Raw genomic sequence first — 24,819 nt, 5'->3', positions numbered from 1 at the left:
AAGAGTACTTTGAGGGGCTGATGAATGAAGAGAATGAGAGGGAGAGAAGGTTGGATGATGTGCAGATAGTGAATCATGAAGTGCAGTAGATTAGCAAGGAGGAAGTAAGGATAGCTATGAAGAGGATGAAGAATGGAAATGCTGTTGGTCCAGATGACATACCTGTGGAAGCATGGAGGTGTTTAGATGAAATGGCAGTGGAGTTTTTAACTAGATTGTTTAATAAAATCTTGGAAAGTGAGAGGATGCCTGAGGAATGGAGAAAAAGTGTTTTGGTACCGATTTTTAAGAATAAGGGTGATGTGCATTGCTGTAGTAACTATAGAGGCATTAAACTGACCATTCACAGCATGAAGTTATGGGAAAGAGTAGTGGAAGCTAGGTTAAGAAGGGAGGTGATGATTAGTGATCAGCAGTATGGTTTCATGCCAGGAAAGAGCACTACAGATGCGATGTTTGCTCTGAGAATGTTGATGGAGAAGTACAGAGAAGGTCAGAAGGAGTTGCATTGTGTCTTTGTGGATTTAGCGAAAGCATATGACAGGGTGCCTAGAGAGGAGTTGTGGTATTGTATGAGGACGTCAGGAGTGTTAAAGAAGTATGTAAGAGTGGTACAGGATATGTACGACGGTAGTGTGACAGCGGTGAGGTCTACTGTGGGAGTGACAGATGCGTTTAAGTTGGAGGTGGGATTACATCAATGATCAGCTCTGAGCCCTTTCTTATTTGCAATGGTGATGGACACGTTGACAGACAAGATCAAACAGGAGTCCCCGTGGACTATGATGTTTGCAGATGGCATTGTGATCTGTAGTGAGAGTAAGGAACAGGTGGAGGAGACCCTGGAGAGGTGGAGATATGCTCTAGAGAGAAGAGGGATGAAGGTCAGCAGGACTAAGAGAATATATGTATGTGACTGAGATTGAGTATAGAGGAATGGTGAGGTTGCAGGGACTAGAGGTGGCAAAGGTGGATGAGTTTAAATACCTGGGATTAACAGTTCAGAGTAATGGTGAGTGTGGAAGAGAGGTGAAGAAGAGACTACAGGCAGGATGGAGTGGGTGGAGAAGAGTGTCAGGAGTGATTTGTGTCAGACGATTACCAGTAAGAGTGAAAGGGAAGGTCTACAAGAGGGTAGTGAGACCAGCTATATTATATGGGTTGGAGACAGTGGCATTGACAAAAAGGCAGGAGTCAGAGCTTGACGTGGCAGAGTTGAAGATGTTAAGATTTGCTTTGGGTGTGACGAAGATGGACAGGATTAGGAATAAGTATATTTGAGGGTCAGCCCAGGTTGGAAGGTTTGGAGACAAAGCGAGAGAGGCAAATATACATTGGTTTGGACATGTGCTGAGGAGGGATGCAGAGTATATTGGGAAAAAGATGCTAAGTATGAAGATGCCAGGTAACAGGAAAAGAGGAAGGCCTAAGATAAGGTTTATGGATGTGGTGAGAGAGGACATGCAGGTGGTTGGTGTGACAGAGCAAGATGCAGAGGACAGGAAGAAATGGAAACAGTTGATCTGCTGTGACGACCCCTAATGGGAGCAGCTGAAAGAAGAAGTAGAAGAAGTGACAGCGCCGAAATTACAGATGTCCGAATCTCAAATCGCCGAGACCAGAAATCCGAAACACCACTTGAACAAAAGAACAGCATGCCAAAACACATACCAACAAAACAGGTAACACAGAGCGTCCGTAGGTTTACATGGACAGCGCAGTACAGTGATGATCGGGAAATATACCCTTTCTATCACTGTAGTGCAATCTCAGAGTTGGTATATATATATATATATATATATATATATATATATATATAATTAGAGGGGGGGGGCTTGCCTCACTACAAAAATGTTGTAGGGTATGTTGTAATGTTGGTGTTTTGTGTACTGTGTTGTTTCGGTGGTGTGTGTTTTGGCATACTGATCTTTCGTTCAAACAGTGTTTTGCACTTCCCTTCTCAGCAATTTGGGATTCAGACATCTGTAATTTCAGTAATGTCACTATGATCCATATGTATATATAGATAGATAGACAGATATATAGTTATAGATATAGATATCAGTAAAGCATATGTAGGGGTCAAAGTTACCCATATTGTTTTATTTTTAGTTCTGAGATAGCAAGTTGATCTCAGACAGCACAGGAAAGCTAAATAGTCCATTTTCTTTGAAAAGATTGTCCTGTCATGTATGTTTAGTTTATAGGTAGGTACTAGGCTATTGGCCCTAGGGCCTATATAAGCCTAGCCAAAAGGTACCCTGGCATTCGCCACCCAAGAAAATTATTTTCCTGTGCCACTGTCGAGCAGAGCCACAGAAGTGATCCCTGGGGTGAATTTCCTATCTTCCTTCCAGTCATCAAGGTTTTTCTTGAAGAGTGCTAATGAGGAGCTTTGTTTGATATAGATAGGTAGTTTGTTCCAGAGTATGGGAAGTCTCTGGGACAGGAATCAATCCCTCCAGCATGTTCTGTTTATTGTGGTGACAAGGTTTAGGTCCCTAGAGCGTGTAGCTCGTAGGGATTGGAATTTCTTAAAGTGGAGTATGTCTAAAAGCTCTGGGTTTTATCACAGGGTCATAGACTAGTACTAGGCTAACTGCCCTTGCGAGCCATTTGAAGCCTAGCCAATTATCCCCATGTGAGATTCAAACCCTGTATATATATATATATATATATATATATATATATATATATATATATATATATATATATATAGATACAGAGCTGTCCATAAAGATGCTGTAAAATAAGTGTACTTTTTAAGATTTAGTTCAGCGATTCTACTTCTTGGGGTATTTTTATTAAAGATGGTCTGAGTTTGCGGTGTACTGTAATGTTGACGGTTTATATAACAGAATGCAAAAAGAAGAGCAGTAACAGCAAGACCTGTAAGGTACTCAGGGAATTCTCATTGGACACCAGGGGGCAGTATTCAGAAACTTGTACTGTGCTCATGGAAACTATTGCAGCCAAAAGTGCTAGGTTCCCTGATTGTGGAAATTTCAATTTAGAGATAGGTTAGCTGCAGTGAAGAAATACCTCATTATCACCTAATCTGCATGTTTCGGAATTGCATGGTGTTACCACTAGTAATAATCATCACTTTCCTATGGTAATCACCTCTGATGGGGCATGCATTACGGTAGAACAGGCACGTCATAGCTCTAACCTGTCACTGAGTTTACAGAACAGCCTTGATGTAGCCTCTTATTTTTCCTTACCCCTTGTAAATCAGGGGGATTGCAGTTTGTCAATAAAGTTAAACATTATAATTTCATTCTTCCTAGTTTGCAGAATCTGCATTGTGATGCTAGACTTGCAGCTCTATTAACTTTTTTATGTGACTCCAAGTAATATTTAAAATTTATCATTCCTTCCAGCTTTGTCTGCAAGTCGTGAGCATGGCAATTGACATGTATCTCAACACCTCCATTTGCAAGGAAGCAAAAGTGTTTGAGCCCTGTACTCTTGACACAGAAAGTAGTTGATTAATAAAAAAGGCAGAGTGTCCGTGGTGCCTAGTATCCTCTTTATATATATATTTGGTGCTGATGAAACTGTCTCATTGCAAGGTTTACTTATTAGTTTACGGGAGCTTCAATGTATGGAACCTCCAAGCGTGAGCACGCACATGCGCACACACTTAATGCCAGTGGTACAACAGGTAGCACACTTGTCTTTGAAGCCAGAAGTCCCGAAAGCTGTGGGATATATTCCCACTCCAGGTAACTGATTTGCTGACATTGTAGTGCCACATTAGGAGGGTGCAGCACTCCTGAGTGTGTAGTGCTTCAGATGAGATGTTAAACATAGGTCCCAACTGCTTGATTTAGTGGTAGCTAAGGTGGATGTAATGATACAAACGAAAAAGTCTCCGGCACAATAAAGGTTATCCTTCTATTGGTAAAGCAGGCAGGCCACTCGATAGGTACAAAACAAATCCAGAGAATCAATCAATCCATTAAAAAAAAACAAAGTCCATAGTAGCCTGGATCGATATCGATTATTTTTTTTAGACGGAGGAGACTTCATCAGAATAATTTATGTAACTCAAATGTGCTTTTTATACACTCACCATGTTCATTAATTAACAATCAAAATACTAAACGCTAATCAGCCTTAAAGCCATAGCCCTTCTAAAAAATGTTGTTAATAGATAGAATTCATTTAAAAGCACACTTAATATAAAATGTTAATTTAACCTTCCTGTAAAATCAAATACAAAACAAAACAAAACAAACAGCATATATATCAGTCACAGGCTGAGTTTTTCTAAAAAAGTTATTCTAAAAAGTTTACATTAAGGTACAAGTACAAAGTCTCATAATGCTTTAACCTAATAGGTCTGAGTTCCTATACATTCCTAAACAAACTCATAAATAACCTGTAGCTGGGAACTTATAAGGGACCTATGAACTATAATTTCCAATCATCTAAATCAGGGACACCTAAAACTCTTGTGTGCAAAAATCAGTTAAAATGGAACCTATTATATTCAATATTAATATCATCATATTCAACGGAACTACCGAGCCATCAATTGATAAATGTAAACAATACATAATGCTCATAATTATGAATGCTTGAACAATATTTATATAATTAAATACATAAATATATTAGTGTTAATAAATATTAAATATATATAAATTATATAAATAAATAATTATAAATATGTAAATATATAAATATATAAAAACATAACCACAAATACATAAATAAATAATAAATATATCACTGTAAAAATATATAAATATATACATACCAATGTTAAAATACTACATGGATAAAAAATACCAGAAAAAATGGACTTATATATAATATTTATGCAGTTTACTTAGTTTTATTATGTTGTTAATATTATTGTGTTATGTTGTTTTATTTTGTGATTTTAGGATCTGCGGCCAATAGCTTAAGTGCTGGAGTGATAGAAATGTGGTCATTTAAACCTTTGTCACAACATGCATTCAATTTTAGCTGCCAAATCATTTCTCTGTATTCTACCTTAGTTTCCCAGTCACCTCCTCTCTCTAAGGGTCCTACCACCTCAAGAACCCAGAATTTAAAATCAGCTTTTTCACATTTCATCACATGCCTGTATAAAGCATTATTCTCATTACGTCTGTTAATATCTCTAATGTGTTCATAAATTCTGTTTTTTAGTTTTCTTTCCATTTTTCCAACGTAGTAGCTTTCACATTCTTTACAGAACACTAAATACACTACTCCTTTTGTGTAACAACTACTGTAATGCTTCGATGTTAACTTGAGGGGAATACTGGATATATTAACTTCTTTGCTCTCGTGGATGTATGAACATTGGGCACACCTCCCACACTTAAAAGTTCCGTGTTTCCTACTGGCCCCATCTGTATAAGCCCCTTTTCTTTCCACTATATTCTTAATGTTAAAATTTCTTCTAAAACTAAATTTCAAGCTATTCTTAAAACCTCGGTGTTTAAACATGTCCCAGATTTCATTCATACTTCTTCTAAACCACCCTAAAATAAGTTGTAGTTAAATATGGGGTATACTTAATTTCTTCAACCATCATGGTATTACCATTTTCAACATAATTTTCAGTAACCTCAGTTTTTGAATTTAAAAGTGGAATATATTTTCTTGTATTTCTTCCTAAAACCACATATTCCTTCACTGAGGAGGATACCCTCTTTCCTTAAACAAACCTTCAAGAAAGGAAATCTCCTTATTAAATTCATCATTGTCTGAAATCATTCTGGCCATCCTAATCATCTGGCCCTTAACTATATTTTTCTTTAACTGCTTAGGATGGTCACTATTGTAATGCAGGTAGGCATTTGAAAAGTGTTCCTTCCTGTATATATTGTGAATTTCAAAAATGACATTGTACTATTAATATACTCTACAAACACTTCTATTTCCTTTCTTGTACCTTTCCAAAGGATAAAAATATCATCCAAAAACCTGTAGTAATCAACTATATGTTGATTATATTCAGTGTTAAAAATAAAGTGTCTTTCCCAGTATAACATGATGGTGTTTGCAAAGATTGGGGCATCCTTCTGGTGATAATAATCACCCTCAAAATAGATAAAATTATATTTTAAAACAAGTTCCATGTTCAATAAAACATTTATAAAATCCAGGGGTGAGAGCCAGTCCATTTCCAGTAATATCTTTTCAAACCACTCCATCCCAATGCCCTGAGGGATAACAGAAAATAATTCTTTAACGTCAATAGTGACAAATATATACATTTTCCTATTTTGCTTAGAAAATCCCATGAATCCTTTAGGATGTGTTTCCATTTAGAGTATATAGGCTTAGTCATGGCATCCACATATATTGCCATGGGTTTTTTACTTTAAAATAATTATATAATGGCATGTCAATTAAACCAGTCAATAAATTATCCTCTAAAATAATATCCATCTTTTGGTACTGTATATTAATCTCATTTTTAGAAATGAGACAGTAGTTCTCATCCTTGTCCAAAATCTCCTTCATTTTTCTAATATAATCCCAGGTTTCCATCAAAACCACACCCCCTCCCTTATCAGGCTTCATCACCCTTAGCTCCCTATTCTTGCTCAAATCATATAAAAGCTTTTCTTCTTCTTTACTTAAATTACTATTTTTGGAAGCATAGGCCCTATATTCTCTCCTAATTCTGTCCATAGCACATTGTTATTTCATGTTGTAATGGTGGGTTCCAAACACTGTGCCTAACAAACTTATTTTTATTACCATTAAAATTGTTGTTATTCTGATTTGTAGCCTCACAATTAATATGTTGGAGGTTTAGTTTTCTTGTAAATAATTTAACATCAAGCATGAGTTTCTCCACACTGGGTTGTTTGGCTGGTACAAAAGAAAATCCTTTAGTAAATAATTCAAAATGACACGGCTTAATTTCAATACCTGTGTAATTAAAAATATTAAATTTGTTATGTGTGTAAATAATCTGCTTTGCACTATCAGAATTATCCACTGTTGTTAATTCACACTGCTCCATGTCATAGTCCACAGTAGTTAAAAAACCTGTTCATCACCCTTTTTCCTTCCAACAAAATTCCCCCTATTTGTAGCTTGTGCATAGGACTGCTGGTTCCTATTTCTTAGTCTCTCGGACCTTCTCACCTCATCAACCATCTCGGGTGAGCCCATTCTACCACCATCTAGAATGGGGAAATCAAGGTCTAACAAACTATTTCCCCTGTCCTCATAATGTCCCTTGTTAGAATTATGCCTATTGTATCCATTGTATCTAAATATGTTCCATGGGTTTGTGCAAACCCATCACCCATTTGTCCCTGTGGTTTAAAAGAGTGTTGCCTGTATCTAGGCATATTAGAGTTTCTAGCGTTAAAATTGGAATTAAAATTTTCACTATGAATATATGCTGTCCCTGCATTGTATTCATTGTATTCATATACAGATGGGGCCAGTAGGAAACACGGAACTTTTAAGTGTGGGAGGTGTGCCCAATGTTCATACATCCACAAGTTAATATATCCAGTATTTGACAAAGGTTTAAATGACCACATTTCAAACAACATAACACAATAATATTAACAACATAATAAAACTAAGTAAACTGCATAAATATTATATATAAGTCCATTTTTATCCATGTAGTATTTTAACATTGGTATGTATATATTTATATTTATAATTATTTATTTATATAATTTATATATATTTAATATTTATTAACACTAATATATTTATGTATTTAATTATATAAATATTGTTCAAGCATTCATAATTATGAGCATTATGTATTGTTTACATTTATCAATTGATGAATATGATGATATTAATATTGAATATAATAGGTTCCATTTTAACTGATTTTTGCACACAAGAGTTTTAGGTGTCCCTGATTTAGATGATTGGAAATTATAGTTCATAGGTCCCTTATAAGTTCCCAGCTACAGGTTATTTATGAGTTTGTTTAGGAATGTATAGGAACTCAGACCTATTAGGTTAAAGCATTATGAGACTTTGTACTTGTACCTTAATGTAAACTTTTTAGAATAACTTTTTTAGAAAAACTCAGCCTGTGACTGATATATATGCTGTTTGTTTTTGTTTTTGTTTTTGTATTTTGGTCTCGTTTTTGATTTTACAGGAAGGTTAATGTGCTTCGTTAGGAATTAACATTTTATATTAAGTGTGCTTTTAATGAACACTACCTTTTATATGAATTCCACCTATTAACAACATTTTTAGAATAGTATTTTGATTGTTAATTAATGAACATGGTGAGTGTATAAAAGCACATTTGAGTTACATAAATTATTCTGATGAAGTATGGACTTTGTTTTTGTTTAATGAAGTGATTTTCTGGATTAAAGTATTTGGTACCTATCGAGTGGCCTGCCTGCTTTACCAATAGAAGGATAACCTTTATTGTGCCAGAGACTTTTTCGTTTGTATCTGTTGGTGTTCTGCTTTTGGTTTACAAGTGGATGTAATGATCCCATGACACCTACAGAAAAGAGTAGGGGTCTTTATTTACAAATTCATATGCCATCATATTTTCCACTTATTTACACTAGACCTTATTTACACATGCACTTATTTACAAAAAACAAAAACAAAACTTATTTAATTTGACTTCCACCATTTCTTCTATAACGATAACTTTATTTTTCTCAAAATATCTGCCAATATCCACTTTTTATTAAACAATACTTCACACCATATAACCCATATTATTCCAAATAATTTCCTATTTGGAGTGGGTTTGGCATAATGGTTAAGGTCTTTACCTCATAGACACAAGGTACAGGGTTATTGACTAGGCTTAAAATGACCCTCCAGGGCAGTTAGCCTAGTATTTATCTGTTAATCTTTTCACTTTATCTACATATCTTTGATTCTTCTTCAGATAAGGGAGCATATTAAATCATGTTCATAATTATTTCATTCATATCATTTATTCAAATATTTTCCTTTACACACCTTACCCCATAATTTTTTTACTCTTTCACAATATAAAAATATTTGTTCTGTTGCCTCAATCTGTTTACAATAAAACATACCCTTTCACTCATTCCCTTATATGCCATGTTCCCTTTTATTGCCAATTTATTTATAGACAACTTTCACAAAAATGACTATCATATCTTTACATCTGCTCATTCTATTCTTTGTTTTACTGATTTTGTTATGCTACTATTTAATTTTTTTCCGTGGACATTCTGCATAAAAGTTTCTCAAAATATCCTCATGCCATTCTTTTCTATTTTTATTAACCGTTGTCACACTTAATTTCCATAACATAATGTTCTGTCGATACCCCTACACGTCTTCATTAACAAAACGTTTAGCCTTTTCTGATCCGTAACCTTTTTCTAGTTCATTTCATATTTTAATCCAAATAGTCATGTAATCATTATTTCTTTATTCATAACCTTCAAATCTCAATAGAATACAATGATGCTGCATCCACTATTGGATTTATCAATCCAAATCCTACTACCCTTTCATTTAAATATAATATCTGTCTTTTTACAGGGTTCACTCTTGATCCCCATGTTACATTTAACAGCATGCCTAAAATTTCTTTCTCTACTTCCCCAGTAACAGGTATATATTTGCTAAATATACAGTTTTACCCATTACAAATTCATTTATTAAACATATTTTCTTTTTAAACCTCATCCTAAACATTTTCCAGATCATACACATCTCTTTTACTTGCTCTACTGCCCTCCTCCATTGCTTATATGCTGTTTCATTTTCCCCAAACCTAATTCCTAACAAAAATACTTGATTTAGAAAATAAACTCCTTTTTCTAATAGTTTCCCCCAAACCTTTACTTTTTCCTTTAACTTTACCACAATATCATTTAACACTCATTTAATCTTATTAGCACCTGTTTCATCTATCTGCTATTCTTTGTTCTTACTGCTATGTCATCTGCATAAGACAAAAAGATAGGAATATCAATGTTTCCTTGCATCCTAAACCCTTCTTCTTTCATAACCAACTGCATTTCACTCTCATCTGCATTAATTAATAATTGGACAATGCTGTCTTGCCCCAAGATTTACCAAAACTAGCATTTTTTTAATTTGGATTATGTACCTAATAAGTAAAGATGCAAAAATAAAAATATTAAGTCATTCTGTTTTAGGTTACTGACTACCTGTTCAAAATGCTAGAGATTATTCATACCTAAAGAACTGTTTAATTCAGGCATTCGTTTTGCTTTGTCAGAAAATTGATATAGAATAGAATAATCTCCTTCTGTTCTTGACATTTCAAGTGGATAAATAGGCTTTTTAAACTTTTCTATATTGACCAATTGTGTTAGAGCGCATTCTGTATGTTCACAGTGTTGACTTGTCTGACTTCAGTTAGAATGCACATACCTCACCTTCTTCAGTGATAGATGCAAGCTTCCTGCCTTTAGAAAGATCCTTGCTGTTTTATCAGGGTGTTACTAGTGAGACACGTGTGAAATGCTGTCAGTTTTCCAAGTTAAAAAGAGTTTGTTCATGAAAATACAAATAATTAATGCTCCTTGAGTTAATTTGATATGCTATTCGGCACTGCAGTGTTAAAAACATTTTTTGTACATTTATAATTAATTCAAATTATGTCACTGTTGCTGATGCCTAAAATGCATGGTAACACATATGACACTCATAAAAAGATAAGTAAAAGTATTGTAGTGCTGTGAGCTATTTTCTGGCAAATAGATGTTTTCACCGAGGTTGGTTCACAAGATTAGTACACAAATCCAGATTCTCTGTATTTCAAACAATGCACTTAATTTAGAAGGACTCTCTATTTTTTGACTGCCAGCATTCTGGTGAGCATATTTACCCAGATGGCCTTGTCTGTGGAGTGCCATAGTTATGGACACTAATAGGAACTAGAGCAAATAAAAAAGTTTTTGAGGAGCAATCCACAATCGAACCCAGAAATAAACCAACAAAGTGCTCCTGTACATCATAGAGGGATTTGTAAGGGTGCCATCAATGTCAGTGCTGTTGGTGTGTAAAATGTACTGTTGATAACAATCAGGGAATCACTCTTCCTTAACTTACAGCATAATTCTGCAGGACGCAACAAACAACACAAGTTACTGAATAAAAGTCTAACAGCATCATGAAATATTTTCTGAAAAGTAAGTAATGTAGTTGTAACTTAATCTGATTAACACAATTATCAGAGACATCTAGATACTCTGTATTGCATACAGTACAGGTAATTCAAAAAGGCACTTTACTTTCTTGTTTTCAAAATCATAAAATAATTTTTATGCTAAATTTGTAGCAGTCACTAATCAATAAAGAAACAGTAATTTTGACAGTTTACAATAAAAATATATTTATGAAATTTGGCATTTGGCATACTATATTTAACTATTACATATTAAAATAAAAGTATTTCAATTTACTTAATTTTTAACTCCTTTGCATGCCAACCATCAGCCACTCATGGCCTATCTAGCCCATTCATTCCTCATGGGAGTGAGAGCCATCACTACCCCATTCATTCCTCATGGGAGTGAGAGCCATCACTACCCCATTCATTCCTCATGGAACTGAGAGTCATCACTAACCCATTCATTCCTCATGGGAGTGAGAGCCATCACTAGCCCATTCATTCCTCATGGGAGTGAGAGCCATCACTAGCCCATTCATTCCTCATGGGAGTGAAAGCCATCACTACCCCATTCATTCCTCATGGGAGTGAGAGCCATCACTAGCCCATTCATTCCTCATGGGAGTGAGAGCCATCACTACCCCATTCATTCCTCATGGGAGTGAGAGCCATCACTAGCCCATTCATTCTTCATGGGAGTGAGAGCCATTACTAGCCCATTCATTCCTTATGAGAGTGAGAGCCATCACTACCCCATTCATTCCTCATGGGAGTGAGAGCCATGGGAGTGAGAGCCATCACTAGCCCATTCATTCCTCATGAGAGTGAGAGCCATCACTAGCCCATTCATTCCTCATGGGAGTGAAAGCCATCACTACCCCATTCATTCCTCATGGAACTGAGAGCTATCACTAACCCATTCATTCCTCACGGGAGTGAGAGCCATCACTAGCCCATTCATTCCTCATGGGAGTGAGAGCCATCACTAGCCCATTCATTCCTCACGGGAGTGAAAGCCATCACTACCCCATTCATTCCTCATGGGAGTGAGAGCCATCACTAACCCATTCATTCCTCATGGGAGTGAGAGCCATCACTACCCCATTCATTCCTCATGGCAGTGAGAGCCATCACTCGCCCATTCATTCCTCATGGGAGTGAGAGCCATCACTACCCCATTCATTCCTCATGGGAGTGAGAGCCATCACTATTCATTCCTCATGGGAGTGAGAGTCATCACTACCCCATTCATTCCTCATGGGAGTGAGAGCCATCACTACCCCATTCATTCCTCATGGGAGTGAGAGCCATCACTTGCCCATTCATTCCTCATGGGAGTGAGAGCCATCACTAGCTCAGTCATTCTTCATGGGAGTGAGAGCCATTACTACCCCATTCATTCCTCATGGGAGTGAGAGCCATCACTACCCATTCATTCCTCATGGGAGTGAGAGCCATCACTCGCCCATTCATTCCTCATGGGAGTGAGAGCCATCACTACCCCATTCATTCCTCATGGGAGTGAGAGCCATCAATAGCCCATTCATTCCTCATGGGAGTGAGAGCCATTACTAGCCCATCCATTCCCTAATGAGGTGAGAGACAATCACAGGGACATCATCCATGCAAATGCCAGGTAACCCCCCCCCCACCTCAGAATCTCCTGTCACTTCCTTCCCTTGACAACTTCCAAGGGATGCTATAGCTGCCACTCTTCAGGGAAGGGGCACATAAGCTTCCTCACATGACTGCCCCTTCACTTCCATATCTAAGCCACAGCAGTGTGTTCATCTTCCCCAAACTCTGTGGGCTGCACCACCAAGAACTTCCAATAGATGTTGTCCAGGTGGCAAATAAAGCTGCCGGCTTCACCCCCAGAATGGGTGACCCATATATCACTCACTCTCATCCTCCCATACCACTCCCTCCAGCTCTCATGCCTGCTAATCAAACCCAGGTTATCGGGGTCATACTTAGGGCTTTATCACCCTATGCCTCAGAAGTGGGCAGGGTCTTTTTTATTTAATTTTTACTCAGAGTATATATATATATATATATATATATATATATATATATATATATATATATATATATATATATATGTGTGTGTGTGTGTGTGTGTGTGTGTGTGTGTGTGTGTGTATGTATGTTATATCATATTTATTTAATAAACTAAGCAACTTCGCCCTGTTCTTATAATTTGGTATAACTCTTTTCGATCTTTTTTTTATCGCTGTGGAGTAACTTTGCTATTGCTATGGCAGGACGTGAATCCTGAAGGTGTTCTGGGGGCTTGTCCATCTCTGCTGCCATACTGGGAGAGTTTCATTACATGTCATACTCATTTCCCTGCCTTGCCTCCCATGCTCATTGATCATATCTGAGATCAACTCCCTCTTTGGACCATGCCTCCCCTAAGGGAGTATCATCAATGAATGTCCTCCCACCTGGGATGGTTATGGACATCCCTCCCTGCTGCTCCATCAATCACCTGAGCAGCTACTCAAACCTGTGTCAGCTTGGAGGTAGTCAAGGCTTTATCCTTTTATGTCACTGGAACAACTTAACTCTTTTAGATGTTAATCTAATTAACTCAAACTCTTTAAGACAAACATCAGTGATTAATTAAAAAAAATCTTGAGATTTCCTAGCAATGGCTAATATAGCCAATAGCAGTGTCTACTGCACTTTCTATATATATATGTTTGTTTGTGTGTGTGTGTGTGTGTGTGTGTGTGTGTGTGTGTGTGTGTGTGTGTATAAATTACAGCATTAAAAACTTATGGGAAAAGGAGTTGTGAATGGATTTATAGAAGAGTTAGTGAATTATCTGACCAAACTGCTCTTATAAATGATTGCATCTTTAACACTTTAAGTGCCAATGCGCTTGTGAACATACTCACGCTAGTGGCCACGGCCACAGTGAAGAGTGTTGTGGTTCTGAGCACTAGCAGGAAGTATAGCAAAAGAAAAAAAAGATCACAGGAAACAATACAGAAGAGCACATGGGAATATGCAAGTTTTGTGCTCTTGTCTGTCCTAGGGGGGACTAAACACATACTAGTTGCAAGCATACCTCTCAGCTGCCCAGATATGTGCAGAATGTCCAGTCTTTTGTGTCATATTTTTTATCTGTTCCTCATACAATGTGTGGTATTCTAACAAAGAATTGAGGATTAAAGTCATTAAATAATGACATACATTTGAGTTTCAGGAGTCATATACATAGGTTCATAGGTAGGTACTAGGCTATCGGCCCAAGGGCCTAAGTAAGTCTAGCCAACAAAGTTCCCTGGCTTACACCAACCCAAGAAAGTTAATTTCCTGTGCCCCTGTCAAGCAGAGCCACAGAAGTGGTCCCTGGGGTGTATTTCCACTCATCAAGATTTTTCATGAAGAGTGTTAATGAGGAACTTTGCTTGACATGGATGGGTAGCTTGTTCCAGAGTATGGGAAGTCTCTGGGACAGGAATCTATCCCTCCAGCAAGTCCTTTTAATTGTGGTGACAAGGTTTAGGTCCCTAGAGCGTGTAGATCAGAGGAATTGGGATTTCTTTAGGCGTAGCATGTCCAACAGCTCTGGGATTGACATAGCTTTATATGTTAGGCAGAGATCACCTCGGAGTAGGCGATATGCTACAGAGTAAAGCTGGATTTTTTTGAGACAATCAGTGTAGGGCATCTGTTTGAGGCCAGTAATTCTCTTTTGTGAGGTACTTCTGTGGCTTTTCCAGCTGCTGCGGATGTCTTGTGAGGTCCATTCCAAAAGGGGTGTTGTACTCTATAATGGGTCTAATGAGTGTCGGGTAGAGGGGAACAATGACCTCTTTTTTCCTGGATGAGAACCCTTTTGTGATGAGGTGTGCTATGTAGAAGGATTTCCTGACTACTGTGGTGATGTGATTAATAAAGGAGAGACAACTGTCCACCTGGGTCCCAAGGTCTCTTATCACACATTCAGTGTTAAGAAGACTGCCGCCTATGTGGTAGTTCATGGGTACAGAGTTTTTTACCAAAGGGGATAACAATGCACTTTTAGCATTGAGCTTGAGGCCCTCTGACACCAGGCATCTGTCTCAGTGAGGCCCTTCTGTAGGATGTCCACATCATTTGGGGACTTGACTATAGCTCCTAGTTTACAGTCATCTGCAAATTTCGTTAGCCAGAGGCTCATCCTCAGGCTATTCCTCAGAAAATGCATGCTAATGCAAAACCTATTATTCTATCAACTTTCTAAGTTCATAAGAGCAATATTTCAAATTTGTCCCTGATTTTAGGCCTTTGTCCCCCCATAAGTTTTGGCTTTGTCCATATATCTTGTGCTTACTGGTTGACAGGTTTGGTTACAAGGAAAAAAATGGCAGAGCTTTAGCTTTTGCTTTCCAATGGTGAGATACGCCTCCTCCGCATTAATATTTATGAAATGATGTGTTAATATGTTTAAGCAAGCAATAATGCCTTATAGGGTATGTGTTAATGTGTAATTAATGGCCACCCAGGGGGCCTCTACACCCCTGGAAGGGTGTTAATTACACATTAACACACACACTGAGGGCATTATTGCACTTAAAGAATGGAGTCTCTGTAAAGTTGCTGTGTTTTACTTACTTTTTAAAGAACTATATATATTTTTTATATATTTCTGATGTAAGTAGTTCCTCTGCCCAATGTTTCAAACTTGTTGTAGTATATGTTACTGGTGTAGGAGGAAGGATTTTACATCAAAAATATATAAAAACATATGTTGAGGTAAGAAGTAGAGAGCATGCCTATCAATCTCTTAGAACAGGAAATCTGGACAAAACCATAAATAATGGCGGAATAAAGGCCCAAAAATAGGGACAATATTTAAATATTGCTTTTACAAACATAGAAAATTGATAGAGTAAGAAGTTTTGCAGTAGCATGCATCTTCTGAAGGAACGAAGTCTAAAATTCAAATGACTATCATTATTTTCTGACTTCAATTGTCAGTTTTTGCCAGAGATTTAACAGAAAACCAACATTTTATGAGGACCGTACCAAAAATATGGACATTCTGCAAAAATGTGTATAGTTGAGAGGTGCGTTGAGAGGCATGCAGGCCTCTTTACTGCTGCTGCTGCCAGGGATCGCGCTCACTCTTCACTCTCTCAGTCACTCATACAGTCTCCTCTGCTTTCATACATGCATACACTCTCACTCACAGAAACACACGCACACACACACACACACACACACACACACACACACACACTGTTTTTTGTTTTACTTTACACTCCCTAAATAGTAAAAGCGCTGCTTAGCAAGTGTAAAATAACGGCTTGATCAGTCTCACTGTTCACCTGTCTCTCTCTCTCTCATACACACATGCACATGTCTTTTCTACTTTCGCACACACATACATATACACACAGCCTCTTCTGCTTTCATGCACATATTCACTCACACACAGAAGCATAAACACACTCATATACATACATACTGTGACGCCCGTGCCCTGGCCCAGCAATCAAGGAGCCTCAGTCCTCACCACTAACACCAGAGAGGGGTCTCATATATGAAGAAAGGATAACAAATATACACAGTACAGTACAATTTCCCTTAAGAGCACACAGAGATCACAGTCAGTCTGGGGCTGGTCGCTCCCTTGCTTCCCAATAAGACTCCCCACTGGCACAGCTATAGGGCCCAGATCTCAGCCTAGTGGACAAGCTAAAACCTCCAGCACCCTCTCTGTCAAACCAGTGCTTTATGTCCCTGCCCAAGTAGCTGATACGCACACACTTTGAGATGAGTTTATACAGCCACACAGACACTACTGGGGAAGGCTGGCACAGGTTCTTCAGCTGTGCCCCTTTTACCCAGACTATATGGTAGTACCACTTGCCACCACCCACTAATATTTATCAGCTACTCAAAGGCCCTTAAAAGGGTGTCCAATTATTACTGTGCAATATTATTATCCAGTTGGTAGTATAACTAAACAGTCAAGGCTTATTGGAGTGACTTGGTACAGTAATCACTATAAACATGCAATGTACTCTAGAGATTAAATTATCTCTACACAAAACAGCCACAGTTGAAAGGTTTTAAAATATTTAATAATAAATAACAAAAACACAAGACAATACTTCTTACTACACAGTGCTAGTCAAGAGTTCAGAGATCACAGAGAAATACTTAAAATAATTCAGTAGTACAGTTCTGACATCACAGAAAAACATTTTAGTCTGATCTTTCTAGTTTCTAGCTATTTCTAAGAGAAAACACAAGTCTAAGATAACTTACATAAGAAAACAGGTAGAGTGTTGATGATTTGGATGGTCAAGACAAAAATGCTTATTCCTCTCTGGTTCTCTCTGTTTAAATTGAAATTGCAGTTCTGATTCACATTACATCATTCTTCACACTTTCCTGGGGTTCCCAGGCTACACACTACATCATTCTTCACACTTCCCTGGGTCCCCAAGCTAACAGAAACTGCATTTACATTTTTAACATCTCCTTTTGTTATCTTGCAGCTGGTCAGGAAACAGAGCAATAAAAATACATTTGCATGTTTAAATCTAGCAATTTAACTCTTGGTTAAAACAATAGCATGAATTTCTTCATCTAGACTCTCCGGCACCACTGTCTACATGAAAGGGTCACCACATGTTTTACTTTGGTCAGTAGAGTGCGCTGTTGTCACATTTTTTCCCAGTTCCACATATAACACTATTTCTTTACATTTAAGACAACAAGCCTGTAGTTTACATTCATATTTACAAATGACAGAATTATCTGCAAAATTCTATCTGGCTAGGCTGGCAGCCTTCACACATACATATACACTTTTTTCTGTTTATTTTTTTACGCTCGCTAAACAGCAAAAGGGCTGATTAGCGATTATAAAATAAATCGATCGATCTCGCTTTCATTTACATGCACGCATAAACTTAAATAAACACACTTTTTTTTTTTTTTTTTTTACATTTTATACTCACTAAGCAGAAGAAGCACTGCTTAGCAAACATAAAATAATGACAGATGTTAGTTTTTTTTTTCTGTCAACTCCAGAAACAGCAGACCCATTTGTCAGCAGGCATTACTTCTGCTGATGTACAGTTTGCCCATTCTTTAATATTCAGTAGTGTTTTGGTAATGCCCCTTTCAGCAAATCATACAGCTTTTTTATTACTTTACATACTGTCCTCCTACGGGTACTCCCCAAATGAAACAATGTGTTCAGTTTACAAGTGTGTAAGCCAAAACAAAAAAAGGAAGAATATAAACAGAGTAACTGGAAGGTCTACATTTGGGGTCTCTGTCACTAGATTTCAGTTTGCTGTACAATTTTCAATGTCAGGTTGATCTTTTCTTCACTTCAAATGTGACAGCCCTTCATTCAGCTTTAGGTGGCGATTGTTTCTAGTTGTAAAATCAGATTTCATTTAAATGCAGTTTGTTAGACAAAAATGCAGTATTGTGTTTGCATGAGTAGAAATGCAGCCATATTAAAACATATGTATATCTTCATTTTATATACAGATTCAATTGGAAAGAAATGTTTTGGTAACTTTCAGTCAAGAGTACTGATAAGAATAAAACCTGCTAACAGAACGTGCATTTCGTTAAGTACAAACATGCTTGGAACCAAGATTAAAGGGGTGTGTAGAAATTTACAGGGTTTTGATATCATTAGGAGATCAGACACAGTCAGTTAGTTTGCTTGGACTGATATGCAGAAAGTCATTGGAGTGCAGTTCTCAGACGTTTGGTACCGACACTCAAGAGCGTGTGCAGAAGTCAGGCAAATTATCTAGCATTCTAGAATATTAATTATATTATTCAAGAGGAAAGGAATATACGTGCTGAAGCTATAGACATAATAATTCAGTCTATTTCAGTTTATCAGCACCGTTATTGGAGAAAGTAAGATTTGATTCAGATATTGTTGACATCTACCTTCACTGTACATAATAAAACATTCCTAACAAAAATATAGTGTATGCAGACTTTTATTCTGAAAGGTAAAAGAAGATTTGGCAAGTAAAGGAGAGACTTGCACCTGTTAAGCACAGTTCTAGATAATTAAAAGATAATGACATTAATTCCAGCCTCATTCCAGTTTCTTTCTGTTATTTCCAGTTCTTTCCAGTATTCTACAGTCATATCAGTTCTTACACTAGTGAAAAAAGGCTATATCGTTTGTATGTTTGTGACAAGCTAAGCCTGTCTGTCTGTTTAACTAGTTCTCTAATCTACTTCGCATCATACATGTACGTGTGCTGGAAACTGGGTGAGGTGATGGCAATGTGTGCTTGTGCTCTGGAAAAAAATATATAACTGTGGTTATCATCCCTTGATAGTACAGAAGCTTCTGGTGCCATTAGTCAGCCCTTCTGCTTTTGTAAACACTTGTTACACTAGCTCACTTCTCTTTAAAGCTTTTTTGGCTGTAGTTCTCAGTAACAAAATATTAGTTCTCTTATGATGTGACACTTATAATTACCATTAGCTAGCTGGAATGTACTTCCCAACTTAGAAAAGTTACCAGGTATGAAAAATAAAGCAGCATATGTATTCTACATTGTCTTATGATGTATGCAAGCAATTTTTCTCTCTTATTCTGTCTTTTTATAGAAATCCCACATTTTTTATCTGAGGAGGAGTGCAAGTTAATTATCCACTTGGCAAAGCTGACAGGACTCCAGGAGAGCCAGCTCATGCCCCATGACAACTATGAGTCAGTCATAGATGAGCTTGACATTAGCAAAGAAGAAATCTTCAACCTACTTGATCACAACCAGGATGGACAGCTTCAGATGAAGGAGGTACTCTGTACATGTCAAAATCAGGAAGCAAAATCTGTTTAGAGTCTGTCTATGTTGTCTTCTAAAAATATCAGAGTAAACAGTGATGTAATCCATTATTCATTTGCTAGTTTGTGTGGTAGCTGCCTGGGCTCTCATGTTGAAGAAGATGGGTTTTACATATGAATCTTTAACATCCTTCTTTGAGGAGACATATTACAACAGCCAGTAACCTACAGGTAGCCATTAACGTATAGGTAGAATATACTGTCTTCAGTCCTTCTTTGCCAGGGTCAAACTTTCTCCACAGGTATGATGGCTCCCACTGTAAGCCTTTTCTTTTTCATCCATCTAGCATTACAGACATTAGTATCATGCAGTTATATCTCACAACCAAAGATGACTCACACCAGTAAGTTCTTCTTGCTGCTTGGTGACAGTTATGTTTTCTTTAGGCAATCTCCAGATAAAGAAAACATGGGGTCATAGGTTCACACTAGGCTTTTGATCCAGTGAACCATTTGTAGCCTAGCCAATGATCCCACCTATTTATAAAAACATGACTTAATACCAGACGCAGCCTAGTTTGGGCCCCCTTATATAAGGGCTTGAGGCGCCACACTGAGGTGCACTTATGGTTACCCATCCAGGCATCTAGGTTGTGCTTAAAAATAGAGCTGCTCTGCTTAACCTCTAATGGGAGTCTGTGCCATAAAAGAGGCATTCTTTGAGAAAGATATCTGTCCTGCCAACAGGTCCTATTTATGTTTTGGTAGAAGTTTAGGTCTCTCAAGAATGTATTTAGTATAGGCTTAGTTTTATGGAAGTGTAGGAGGTTACATAGGACCTCCTCTTTTCACTAAATATTTTTTTTTATTATTTCAAATAAGATGTCTTAAACATTACATGAAATAAAGATAAATAACATATTTACAATTCTAAAACATTACTAACTTCAAACCATTATATAACTATTTACATTGGTGTCTATGCAAATAACATTGAAATTCTATATTATATAGAGTTAGAAACATAAGATGATATATCTTCTTCGATATTTTCAAGTATTTCCAGTACTTTCATCCAAGAGTAATAGTAAGAAGTAGATCTTTTAGTTCTGTTCTTCACTGTTAATATTTCCATGTGAGCAACTGTTGTTGTTAAAGTCTTAAATTCCTTGAACGTGGTGAAGCCTCATTTTTCCAGTGTATAGTTATGATTTTACGTGAAATTGCCAATAGTGACCATAGGATTTTAGTGTCTTTTTGGTAGACAGTTTGGAATAGGAGAGTTGAATAAAATTAAAGACTTTGTTAATTGAAAATTATCATTATAAACAGTCTGAAAAAATAATTAATGGATTTCCTGTACATATTGTGACATATACATTCATAAAAACATGCTGCCAATCTGCTTTTATCTTGATATGGCATCTCCAACATTGATCTTCAATAGAATACATTTTGGCTAACCTATGTGGTGTATAGAAACTTCTGTGTAGATATCTCCAAGTGAATAATTGCCAGTATTTTGATAATGTAGAAAATTTGGAAGATTTTAGAATATTACTTTTTTCTTCTTCAACTGGAGGATGGTTGTTTATTAAAGTATAATAATCCCAGTATGATTTTTCATGATAGTTTTTTTTTTAACAATTTTATAGATATTAGACAAATAACCTGTACCCTGATAAGGCTGTTTTGTGATAAGAATAAGGTATTCAATGAGTTTTGGAGCTTCATGTCTAACTGAAGGTTGCATTTGTTCTATTTTATTTATAAGAAAATGCCTTAGATTTTGTAAAAAAACAGCCAATTGTCTTTATTTATATTATAATTATAAATTATCTGTTCCTTTGTTAGAATTTTCCCTTTCTCTATAAGTTGATGCCAAAAGAGTAATGTTTCTTCTTTAAGTATATTTATTTTAGATACTTGGAATGTATCTAGAATATTTGGTGTAAAAGCTATAGGGAAAATAAGAAAAATCCAAGAATTAATATCTGGTATTTTGTTTATATATGTTCTGAACACTGAAAGTGTAGAACTTACATAGTTTGATGGCAATTTATTAATATTATTCCTTTTCCCTAAAAATAATCTTTTAACATCCATATAAGGGGTGATGGTATTACTGTTAAGTTGTCTTGTATGTGATTATAATTGATTTCTATGTAAATCTGCTCATGGGCTTGTTTCCATATAGGTGTGTATGAATTATTTAACCATAGTGTTATGTTTTTAATAACAGATGAGGTAATATATAAATCAATATCCGTAAATTAATTCCACCATCTTCCCAATCTGGCAAATGTTTATTTAAGGCTATAATGGGTTTATTTGGAAACCATAGAAAATTTAAAATTAGTTTATTGTATCTTTGAATAATATATTTGGGAGGTGGCAATGAAAAATTTTGTATTAAGTATAATATTTTGGGAAATATGATTATTTTAATAAGATATAATCTGTCTGCTGTTGAAAAGATATATTTATTCCAGTAACCAATTGTTTGTTCTATTTTGTCTAGTATTTTATTATAGTTAAATATTAGAGAATCTGTTAATTCATTGAGTAGATTTATTCCCAGATATAATAATTTACTTTCTGTTACTATATATTTGGAAAATCTTTTGTTTATATTATTTTTTTTACAATTACAGGGCATAATTTTAGTTTTGTTTTCATTAAATTTTAAGCCTGAAATATTTTGAAATTTATTCATGGAGTTAAATAGAGCATTCAAAGACTCATTTGCATCTGAGAGAGTTAATAGTATGTCATCAGCAAAGAGTTGGATTTTAAGGTTTAACATTTTATTAATACAAATGCCCTTTATGTTATTGTTTGATCTGATTTGATTTGCAAAGGGTTCTATGAGTAATGCAAATAACAATGGTGATAAAGGGCAACCTTGTTTAGTTCCCTTTTTATTGTTATAGGGCCTGATCTATATGATCCCAGTTTAACATATGCAGTAGATTTTTCATATAGTATTTGGATAAGATTATTAAAATTAGAAGGAAAGTTATATTCTTTTAAAACTAGTGAAAGAAAGTTCCAATTAACCGAATCAAAAGCTTTATTAATATCTAATGAGATTACATTTAAATTTAGGACTTTATGTTTGCTATAATCTATTAATGTTAGTATTCTTTTAATATTATCTGAAGTATTTCTTCCTTTAATAAAACCTGTTTGATCTTTGTGAATTAAGAAAGGAAGAAAGTGTTTGATCCTATCTGCGTATATAGCCATAAACATCTTGTAGTCTATATTGAGTAATGATATTGGCCTATATGAGGAACACTGTTTCTCATCTTTATCTGGTTTGATAATTGGGGATATCAATGAATATTTCCAAGAGGGTGGTATATTCAAATCTTTATTGGCTATATCATATACTTTTAATAATAAAGATATGGCTTGATTGGGTATTAATTTATACATTTCTGGTAGCATATTGTCTGGGCCAGGTGCTTTATTTGTCTTGAGCTTTTTAATTTGTGATTTTAATTCTGTCATATTGATTGGTTTGTTTATAATGTCTATTTGTTCTTGTGTTAATTTAATATGAATATTGTTTTCTAAGTATTTTTTATATCCTTAGTAGGTGTATCTTGAGTATTTATGGAATTATCAATGTTAAATTGGAGTCTGAATGCTTCTAAAATATCATTTAGTTCCGTAACTCTTTTGTTAGTATTGGGAATAAATATTTCTTTTATTTGCTTAGATTTAATTATTTTTGTTCTATTAGTTAAGTATCTCAGGTGTGCTGAATTAGTAGAGTATGAGTTTATTTTATCTTTTCTAAGTTAATTATAATCTTATGGTGTAGCAATTCTGTATACTTCTTATTGATTTGTGTAAGTTCTTGAACTTGAGTAGCATTACCCTTTTGTATTTCCAGTTTCAATTTATCTGCTTTGTTTTGTAAGTCTAACATATCTTTATTCCATAACTTCCTTTTATTTATGTACCAGGATAATATCTTCCCATATGTAACTGCTTTTAATGAATCCCAGACATATATTTCTGAAATATCTTCTGTGTAATTTATTTCTAGAAAGTTTTGATTGTTTCTTCATAAAATTCTTTGAAATCTCTCAATTTTGTGATATAGGAAGGTATCCTAGTAATGGGATTTGAATAAAATGGTGTAAGCTCTATCTCAAAGACTATGGCATTATGATCAGATAAAGGACAATTTATGATTTTGACTTTGTCAATTTTTGTTATTAGGTCATTGGCAACATATATTCTATCAATTCTAGAGTTAGTTTTATATCTATGAGAATAAAATGTGAAGATTAGTGAGTCTGGTTCTGCAAATTCATTTATATCTTTTAAATACAATGTATCTATAAATTTTGATAGTGCTTTAGAGATGGGTTGTTTTCTTCTTTTGGATTTAGAATCTGTATCTTTTCATTCATTATACAGTTGAAGTCTCCTGCCAATATCAGGCTACCCTTAGTTAAATGAATTATCTCTTCAAAATGCTGTTTAACTGTTTTTAATCCTAGTCCTGTGATCCAATATAGATTTACTAATGTATAGATTCTCTTATTTAACTCTATTGAAACTAGACAAAACATACCTGATGTATCTTGATGAGTAGTAATTATTTTAGGTGTTATAGTTGAGTTGTATAGCTACTCCTCTTTTTTGTTTTGTATTGAGAGTTTATTAGTACTGTGTAATTATTAATATTTAAGTTGTTTATATCTCTATCTAATAAGTGTGTCTCTTGTAAAAAGACTATTTGTGGTTTATGTAAGTTTATGTACTTGAATAGGCTTCTCCTTTTATTACTATTATTTAGACCATTAACATTTATGGATAAACATTTCATTTCCTAGTTTTGAGTTTGTTTTATGTGTAAGTTTATGTAAATATTGTTTATTCTTAGTTCCATCTTGGATAC

General features: G+C 35.6%; 1 protein-coding gene across 1 annotated transcript in view; it reads left to right on the top strand.

Annotated features, from left to right (window-relative positions):
* Positions 1-24,819, top strand: part of P4HTM (prolyl 4-hydroxylase, transmembrane) — a 1,188,260-nt gene that overhangs the window by 747,994 nt on the left and 415,447 nt on the right. The window contains exon 3 of the mRNA XM_044078751.1: positions 19,721-19,911. Within this exon, the coding sequence (XP_043934686.1) occupies positions 19,721-19,911 (191 nt within the window). The remainder of the gene's footprint in view (positions 1-19,720; positions 19,912-24,819) is intronic.

Source organism: Protopterus annectens, chromosome 7.part1 (genome assembly GCF_019279795.1).
Source record: "Protopterus annectens isolate FY-2018-M chromosome 7.part1, PAN1.0, whole genome shotgun sequence".
Classification (NCBI taxonomy): Eukaryota; Metazoa; Chordata; order Ceratodontiformes; family Protopteridae; genus Protopterus; species Protopterus annectens.
This window is presented reverse-complemented; position numbering and strand designations above follow the sequence as displayed.